We start from the raw sequence: 9,274 nt of genomic DNA on the forward strand, positions 1-9,274 counted from the left end.
CACCAGCCCATAATGTCCTTCGCAAATAATGGTCAGTTCTCCAGGCATAAAAAACGAGTCCAGAGGTTTCTGTTCCCATATACTTCCTACTAATACCATATTGCAGTTTTTATTATTATAAATCCAGCTCCAGACTCTGTGAAATGTCAGAATTATTTTATTAAAGATTCTTTAATAATCTTTTTTAAAGATTTGTTTTATTTTATTGTATTAAAGAGTAACGGTCAGTTTGACAGACGTTAACACTATGCAGGTTGGATGGTGTCTTCACTAACCTCTATATTTAAACTCAGTATCTGCTTGTTAATGGTTCTGGTACATGCAGAAATTAACAGGAGACGTTGTTAATTGACAGTTTACCTAAAGCTTTATTATTGAAGCTGTAGATCTCTGTGAATTAGTGAAGACATTTTAAATTGAGGTGATTTTGACAAATTTCGCGAACAGTTCGTATCACGTGATGCATTGACATTTGAAGCGTTTACACGACACTGGAAGAAAAGTGAAAGCTGGACACTGTAAAGTGAAACCTGAATAATTTTACACCTTATTTCTCTGCCGGACGTTTCTGTCGGATTTTACCTGGTAGCATAATAGCAGCTGTAGAGTCACATTCCGGTTCACGCAGGAAGTGAGCGTCCGCCTCCAGTGACGCTTGCCCGGCGATCCCGGAAGTGTCTCATCCTGTTTACATTCTGCTCTTTGTTCGCTGCAAAATGTCGAAAAAGCGGTCCGAGAGCCGCAGGCTGAAGGCCACCATCGAGCAGCGGATGGCGGCGGCCGCTCAGGAGATCTTCCGGCTGCTGCATGAACGCAGCCGAGCCGAGCTGCCGGAGCTACGGGAGCTGCTGGCGGAGCGGCTGTCGGCGGCCATCGAGCTCATCCTCAACGCGTTCGAAGCGAGCAGAGCGGCCGAGAGAGGCGCGGAAGATCCCGGTGGAGAGCGCAAAGGTCAGTGTCCACATTCAGCACCACACTGCAGCCTCAATTAGTCCCATTTACTGGCGCGCTCACGGTCCTCCCCCAGATCTTTTAGTGTTCATTCTTCTGTTTATATACGACAGGTCTGCATGTATAAACAGATTTTCAATGATAACTTTATCTCCTTTCTGCATTTAAATACTCCCAATACTACATGGATTTAATGAAGTATTTGCACACAGTGCTATCAGGAAACATTACCTGTCAGTGTGGGAGTTTAGCCAGTAAACACATCACGTTTATTAGTTTCACATAAATAAGTACTAAACTAACACGAGGCTCAAGAATGCTTGAGACGTCGTTTCAAATTTAGGATTAAAATGCAGACCGAGCTGAAACAGTGTTGATGTGATGATGCTGGAATAAAGGAGCAGACATGAGAAACTGTGCAATGACAGAAGGAGAGAAGATGCATGAAGATGAAAAAGATGCTGGAGATGGTCCGAGACAAAGAGATCCTTTCTGTACTTCTAGAGCTTAATAGTTCTTATTCGTAAGGGCTTTAAAAAAAGTTTAATTCAGTTCAATTCAATTCAGTTGTATTTGTAAAGAACTGAATCACAACAGCAGTCACCTCAGGGTGCTTTATATTGTTGTAAGGTACAGTCGTGAGTGCATGCTCAAAATCAACAGAAGCAAATTCACGATACACAGAAGAGCTACAAATTACACTAGAGCACTGCGGACTACTTCGGAGGCATTTATCACCGACCCTTGCTACTAGATCTCGCCCACAGTGGAAATGTCTCAGGCGGTGTGAGAGGAAACAGAAGAGGGGTAAGCGCGGAGGCATCCGGAGTAGGTTAGCGGCTAATCCACACAAACCCGCTATTCCCACCATTGAACTGTCCCAATGTGCACTCCCCTGGACAGCAAGCTGGATCAGGCACGCTTACTTTGTTCCACTTTGAAGTCAATGAGGGAGTGTTGGGTCTTCGTGTTTGTGGAAACATGGCTTAACATGTTTCCACATGTTAACATTCCCAAAAGCGCCATTCAAGCACTTTTGGAATGGGGTAGGGGGTAAGGCTCATGGAGGGGAACTCTGTGTTTACATCAATGATGCCTGGTGCTGCGACCCTGTTGTGGCTTGGAAACACTGTTCACCTCTGCTACTATGATCATCAATTGCAGACCATTCTACCTACTGAGAGAACTTTCAGCCATACTGTTTGTTGCTGTTTATATCCCTCCCTGCTCCATTAACAACAATTGGAGTGAGGCACTGAATGAAATGTATCAGCATGTAAGTGAGCAGCAGAAGACCCACCCAGATGCTTTTCTCATCCTGGTGGGTGATTTGAATCATGCAGACCAAAAGACTGCCCAAACTGGAGAAACACGTGGAAATTCCTATACGGGGAAACATGTAATGCGGCCTTCAGAGCCGGGGATGAGGTGAGCCTAAGAACAGCAAGGGCAAACCTGCCATGTAGCATCGCCACCTTTTCACTGATTCCTCCACCCCACTTGCACACAAACTCTTGCCCACAAACACTTGGATTGTGTTGGACACTGTTGTTTATAAAAGATTGTATTGTATTGTGTTGTATATAAGATTGTTATTTTATTTTTATCTCTATATTGTTTTAGTGTACAATGAGGGCCAGGGGAGCATTTCAGTTTAAAATTCCTGTGTATGACTGTACATATGGTATTTGACAATAAAGATGACTTTGACTCAATCAGATTACCCCCCCTATGAGTAAGCACTTGGCCACAGTGGAAAGGAAAACACCTTTTTAACAGGAAGAAACCTGTGGCAGGATCAGGCTCATCGAGGGGTAGCCATCTGCTACGACTGGTGGGGGGTGAGGTGAGGAAGACAGGACAAAGACCCACTGGAAGAGAGCCACAGATTAATAACTAATAATTAAATGTGAGTGGTGGTAAAAGCTTTGTCTGCAGGATAGAAATTATCAAATTAATGTGTGGCTTTACTTGTGGTTCCTGCACTATTGTTCCTTTGGTAAAAAAGCAACTGAATGTATTAACAGATGGAAGTTTAAGCATTACTGCAGAGTTTTATTTTTAGCATGACAATGATCTCAAAAACACCACCAATGCAGTAAAAACATACTTGGATGGAAAAACATGTACTGGAACACTATCAGTAACTGGTCTCCCCAAATCCCGCGCCTCAACATTACTGAAGCAAACTCTGATATAAATGTTAATGTAATATACAAAGTTCAGGTATCAGTAGTTCAGTAAATTTAATCCCACGACAGCAAGAAAATGATTAATTTTAAACTACAGCAATGACAGGAAACAGAAGAAGCAAAAGTGTGTGCAAAACAAATCAGGCTTCTGGTGTGGACCAAGCAGAAAGGGCATCAGAGGAAAAGTATGGGTGGGGCTAGTGTTTAGGTAACACATCAACCTTTAAAAAAAAAAAAAAAATCGATTACTAAAAGTGATAGAGTCACATAATTTAAATAATCACATGTCATGTATTTTCTCTCCAGAGTTGTGTTTGTCAGTTGGCGTCACGAGTCTCTCTGACAAGAAACATCTGAAGCCAAGCAACTCGATAGACAACCAACTGAAGGAGACTCTGCCTGGCACATCCTCCAGACCACAGACCATCTCTGAACTGGATCGCCAGCTGGCCTCTCCAGATGATCCAACGGGAGACGAAGAACAATGTGAGAACGACAAGCAGTTGGTGTCTCACCTTTGCAGAGTGTGTGGGAAGTCCTTTGACAGGAAAGGCTTTCTGATGAAGCACGTGGAGAAGCACTTGAAAGAGGCCGACTGTCTGTGTGGTCTGTGTGGTGAGCGTTTTGAGTCCAGTGATGGCCTAATGCTGCATCTCCAGATGCACCGTGACAGCACCAAGACATGCGATGTCTGCGGCAAGAAGTTTCCCTCAATCCGAGCTCAGGAGATGCACATGAGGATGCACACTGGAGAGAAACCTTTTAGCTGCGTTGTCTGCGGGAAAGGCTTCAACCAGAAGGGCAACATGGTAACCCACATGAGAATCCACACGGCAGAGAAGCCATTCACCTGCAACATCTGCCACAAAGAGTTCAGTCAAGGCAGCTCGCTTGAACGACACATGAAAGCTCACGACAGACAGACACCGCTCAGCTGCAGCTTTTGTGGAAAAGAATTTGTAAAGAGTGCTGAGCTGAGGCGACATATCCGGTGCCATGGATCAGATGAGCAAACGACCATCAGTAGCCGGCACAGAAAACCCAGCCTGACCCCTTCTCACTGCTGCAAGGTCTGCAGCAACGCGTTTCACAACAAAGGAAACTTTGTGAGGCATGCAGAGACGCATCTAAACCACCCTGATTGTCTCTGTGGCATCTGTGGAGAGCGTGCAGAGTCCTCTGAGAGTTTGCAGCTGCACATCCAGAGTCACAGAGAAACAAGCCGGATCTGCGACATTTGTGGCATAAGCTTCAGAGACATGGAGATCCACATGAGGACACACACGGGCCAGAAACCATTCAGGTGCAAAGACTGCGGGAAGGACTTCCCCAGAAAGGGATCGCTGGAGAGGCACATGAAGCTGCATGCTGGTGATCGGCCGTTTATCTGCGAGTTCTGTGGGAAGACTTTCATAGAAAACACAGTCCTAAAGAGGCACATCAAGAGCCACATGGGAGGGAAACCACGAATATACTCCTGTGAGGTCTGCGGCAAGAAGTTCACCATGAGCCAACACCTGGATGTTCACAAGAGGATCCACACTGGGGAGAAGCCATACACCTGTAGGGTGTGCGGGAAGAACTTCAGGCAGATCGGAAACCTGGACTCTCACATGAGGATCCACACGGGTGAGAAGCCATTTATCTGTAGCCTCTGTGGGAAGAGGTTTCGCCAGAAAATCTCACTGGAGACACACGAGAGGTTCCACAAGAAGGAGAAACCCTACAGCTGCCAGCTTTGCAATAAGGGCTTCGTACAGAAGATCGACCTGAAGAGACACATGCTAACGCACACAGGGGAAAAACCCTACAGCTGCCAGGAGTGTGGGAAGAGGTACCAGGAAAAACGCTCAGTGGAGTCACACATGAAGGTCCACAGGGGAGAGCAGCCTGTCAAAGACTGTCAAAGACAGGAAGTTCAGCCTGACTTCATCCAGCTGTGAGCTGCAGACACAGCTCCTGTTAAGTCCTCAGTTTGAGAAGCTGTTGCTTCATGAACATGTTGAAGTATATTTATGTTCCCATATCTTCAGAGATGATATAGACAGTGTCAGCTGGACAGAATTGAAATTACCATAAAGATCTGAGCTTCCTGCCAGACAGTGTGGCTGCTTCTATGCAGAAATATTTGAGGATTTTTTTGTTATTAAAACTACAACAGTCAAGATTCCAGTCTATCACTTTTAAATCAGCAGAATGAAATGTGTAAAACTCAGGACAAGGAAGCTTCACAAGAGACAGCCCGCCTAAAAGAAGTATCCTTCAGGGGGCGGCACTTTCTGATAGTCTAGGAACAGCAAGGGTTGAGGCTCAAAACCTTCGAGCTAAAACTTTGAAACATGCATTAAGAAATTAGTTAACAATCTGTAATTTTTTTTTACAAATGAAGTATTCTGGGAGCTCCACAGATAGAAATAGTTTTTAGTGTTTTTAACAACTGAGTTTTTCTCATATTATTTCTTGGTGTTTATGGAGCAACATAATAAACATATAAGGATGCTGGTAAACAGGTTGATTGTCCACAGCTACAAATCTTAAAAATGAAATAAAAAAAGTCTATTTTGGATTTTAGGTTGTGTTTAAGTTTCAAGTGAATACAGTACATAAATTAGGGCTGCCACGATTAGTCGACTAATCACGATTACGTTGACTATCAAAATTGTTGACGACTAATTTAATAGTCGACGCATCGTTTGAAGCTTTGTAGGATCCCAAAAGACGCGGGAATAAGTAGTAGGATTTAAGCGTGTAATAACGGACTGAAACAGAAGATGGCAGCACTGCATGTACAAGGATGCCAGCTGCTGTTAAACCCCGAAGAAGAAGAAGCTGTGTCCGGTATCGTAGCTGTGTCCAAATTCAGGAATCGCATCCTCCTGTGCCCACATTTGTAGGCCGATTACATTACAGCGACACAACGAAGATTGTCCAAATTCGAAGACTCCGACAAATGCGCCCTTCATTTCCCCAGATTTGAAGGATGGGTCGGGTGTACACTTTGTGCCCCAACCTATCCCAGAATTCATAGCGCGGCCCTGCTCAGTTTCCAACAATGGCGGCAGCTAGTTAGTTTTAATATTACTCTTATTATTCTTTCTGGGTCACAAAATAAACGTTTAACATATTTTCAGGCGAGAATGTAGCTGTGTAAACTTCAAATATCTGCTCAGTTTATCAAGACACCACATATTTTCAAAAGAGCTCCGAGGTTTTCGGAGATGTCTGTTACCCACCAGCTCGATAGCTAGCCGGGGGCTCACTAGAGCCCGTGAGAACACCGGACTCCCGGCAAATCATTTTCAAACCCACCGCCGTCTTTCGCTACTCAGGTTAAACATGATATATAAGTCACTTAGATAACTTAAAAATGTTGTTGTTTGGCTTTTTTCAGTGTTTTATTTGTTCCTGAGTAAATCGGTTAGGCTGAGATTAAAGTTATAGTTTTTACATAGCTGAATAAACGTCAAGCAGACAACTGATTATCAGAAGTGTGAGATGCTCGAGAATATACTCCGGTGTCCTGTTATATTTTAGATAGCAAGGAGCAGACGGTTGCATTTATTAAATTCCACTGAAACAATCTGCAAATTTCATTAAAATTTAATAAACTATCATCTTGTCTTTATTTTTAGTTAGCACATACCTTAAACACTTAAAGCTAATGATAGTTATATAAGAGCAGATGCATGCTGGTGCAATCAGCTGTACGTTTTACGTCCAATGGATGCATGATCTGATTAGTCGACTAATCGCAAAAATAATCGGTGACTAGTCGACTATCAAAATAATCGTTGTGGCAGCCGTAACACAACGATTATTACAAGTATGTATTCATGTACTGTTGTGACCTTTTTATTCATACAAATATTTCCTACCATTAATTTGAATCTGCTTCTGTAATTATTTATTTTTAGATTTTTACAGGAATTATTCCATTGGTGGAGTGAATATAATCGAAGGTTGTGGGAAATATGTGCATGTTCGTGAACATAATCAGCAGATTGTGTTATTTTGCAGTGAACTGTAGCTAGCTGAGCTGAGCAGCTCCAGAGTGTGTTGTGAAGTCCAGAGGTTTGAACAGGCAGGCAGGCATTGGGCAAACTCGCTGCTATTTATAAAATGTTTGTAGCCCAGTGACTGGATTCATACATGACCAGGTGTCCCTTTCTACATCCCACACATTCAGCCAGTGTTCCACATTTTGATTGTCCTGCATTTTCATTTTGTATCTCACAGGTTTGGACATGGCAATGCTTTCGTCCCACTAACTTAGAGGCTAGAATGTTTTGTAAGTCGCTACAAAGAATTGGTATGAATATGATGGAAACTACCCAAAAGAAAGAAGAAACTGAACCAACAACACAAGCTGACAAACTGCTTCTCCCTAGGATGAAGCCAGTGGGAGGCACCGAGTCTTGTGAATTTTTTTTTGTGCTATTTTGCAGTTTCATACAAGGATGCATTAGCATCATAATGAGCTTGAAAGAGTCATATCAGTCCATGGATGTACCCCCAGAAGCCCCACCTTGGGGAGAGTGGAGTGGTAAACTGACAGGTGGATTGGAGAAAGGTCTGCAGGGATGTGGTGTAGACAGAAGTGAGTTTTATCCTCAGATATGACTACGTGGGTTGAGGATACCAGCAGCAGGAATGAAATAAAATGAAATTTGTCTGTAATTTAAATGGCTTGGTCACTTTAAGGCCAAATGGAAGCTTATACAGCAAGCAACTGACAAGATCAGCAGTTTTATATAGGATAAAGATACGTTCCCATGCTCAGTCACCATAAACGCACAGTAAGTTATTAGAAACTGCTAGTCCATGACCGGGTCTTCACTTCACCTGCTGCTTGTCGTGTAGAGATGTTCAGGAAATTTGGAGCTACTGTGTATGTCACCAGTGTCTTTATGAATAATTATCCTTTCATTTGATTAAGATCCTGCTTTTTTTTTTAACGGGGTACTTGTCTTATTTATAGGGATTGTCATGTCTCACCAGAGAAGGAAACAGGTGATTCATCAAAAGACTTGCTGCGGGACTAGAAAAAAGAGAAAAGAAAACTAAAAATAACAAGAATTGATATTACTGACAAACTTTATTAACAACCTGACTGCATCCAATGAGCTCTAGCTAACAGCGGCACCTGTGTCAGGTAAGTCCAAGCTGAGTGACAAACAGCAGCTCAGTGTTGACCTAGTCCTCTGACAGTAAACCAGGAGGACAGAATCTTGCTCCATCCGGCTGCTGCTCATGACGGAGCCAACAAGGCAGCTGCTGGACCACATGAGGACTATGGATTACTGTGGACTCAATCTAAACCTGATTCCTATTTCTTTAAACTTTATTAATAAAGTTGCAATTATTCAACAAACAAAAGGACAATTAGTATAAAGTCAAAGTATATAATCCAAGTATAATTTTTCAAAATTTATTATTAAGCAGTTTAAATTTCAGGTAACTAACTGTGCCATGCCTCTTCCTCTGGTCCATGTGCCAAAACAGACAAAGCACTTCGAACCCAAGCAGAACACACTTTTATTAGGAGACACAGAAAGAGAATATTGATATCACTGGTTGAGAGTTTGAGGGAAGACTGCAGTTTAAACTTGGTCCCCCTGGTGTGGGTCCATCCCTCAGGTCATCTTACACTTTATGCAGCGAGCTTCTCCCTGTGATAGGAAGAAAACTCTCCCCACTTCACCATGGCAACTGTCTCTTGTTCTCTGGTCAGCCCTGTAGAGAGCAAGAAAGAAGAGGAGAGGGAGAGCTCTGCCAGAATTTATATCTTATAGTTTCTGTGCTTTGCTGTGCCATACAGAACAGCATCCTATCACAACCCACACACAATCCTTGGGGCGGTGTCTTCTATTTGTTTGTGTCTGTTAGTATCAGTGTGTGCCAGTCTGCTTTCAATGCTCTATTCTACAATACCTAAACGTGTGACTAAAATTATGAGGTAGTTTAAAAATAAGTAATTTCTACCACATGTGATGCTCCTCAGCCTCACCTGCTCATCATTGAATGCGCAACCTTTTTCTCATGGCTTTCTGATCAGTTGAGCTGCTGACTCACAGGCGGTTTACTTCTGGCTAAAAATGTCCCGCACAACCAGAAAGTAGCAAGGAGACGCC

General features: G+C 43.1%; 1 protein-coding gene and 1 long non-coding RNA gene across 2 annotated transcripts; one reads left to right on the top strand and one right to left on the bottom strand.

Annotated features, from left to right (window-relative positions):
• The first annotated feature begins 257 nt into the window (after window positions 1-257).
• LOC146493604 (uncharacterized) lies at window positions 258-5,714 on the top strand. Its single transcript, XM_085147849.1, has 2 exons — window positions 258-951; window positions 3,450-5,714. The coding sequence occupies exons 1-2, from the start codon at window positions 717-719 to the stop codon at window positions 5,084-5,086; spliced, it is 1,872 nt and encodes a 623-aa protein (XP_085003975.1). The 5' UTR covers window positions 258-716; the 3' UTR covers window positions 5,087-5,714.
• A 2,947-nt stretch (window positions 5,715-8,661) lies between these two features.
• On the bottom strand, window positions 8,662-9,266 carry LOC146493605 (uncharacterized). Its single transcript, XR_014871831.1, has 2 exons — window positions 9,151-9,266; window positions 8,662-8,876 (listed from the first exon to the last, which is right to left on the bottom strand). It is a non-coding gene; the product is annotated as an uncharacterized LOC146493605 (long non-coding RNA).
• Window positions 9,267-9,274: the final 8 nt, after the last annotated feature.

The sequence above is a fragment of the Neolamprologus multifasciatus genome, chromosome 22, assembly GCF_963576455.1.
Source record: "Neolamprologus multifasciatus chromosome 22, fNeoMul1.2, whole genome shotgun sequence".
In the NCBI taxonomy this organism is placed as follows: Eukaryota; Metazoa; Chordata; class Actinopteri; order Cichliformes; family Cichlidae; genus Neolamprologus; species Neolamprologus multifasciatus.

Coding starts and splice junctions, on each gene's coding strand:
- LOC146493604 (XM_085147849.1), top strand. CDS start 717: ATGTCGAAAAAGCGGTCCGAGAGCCGCAGGCTGAAGGCCACCATCGAG. Junction 952..3,449: donor TCCCGGTGGAGAGCGCAAAG/GTCAGTGTCCAC, acceptor TTTTCTCTCCAG/AGTTGTGTTTGTCAGTTGGC.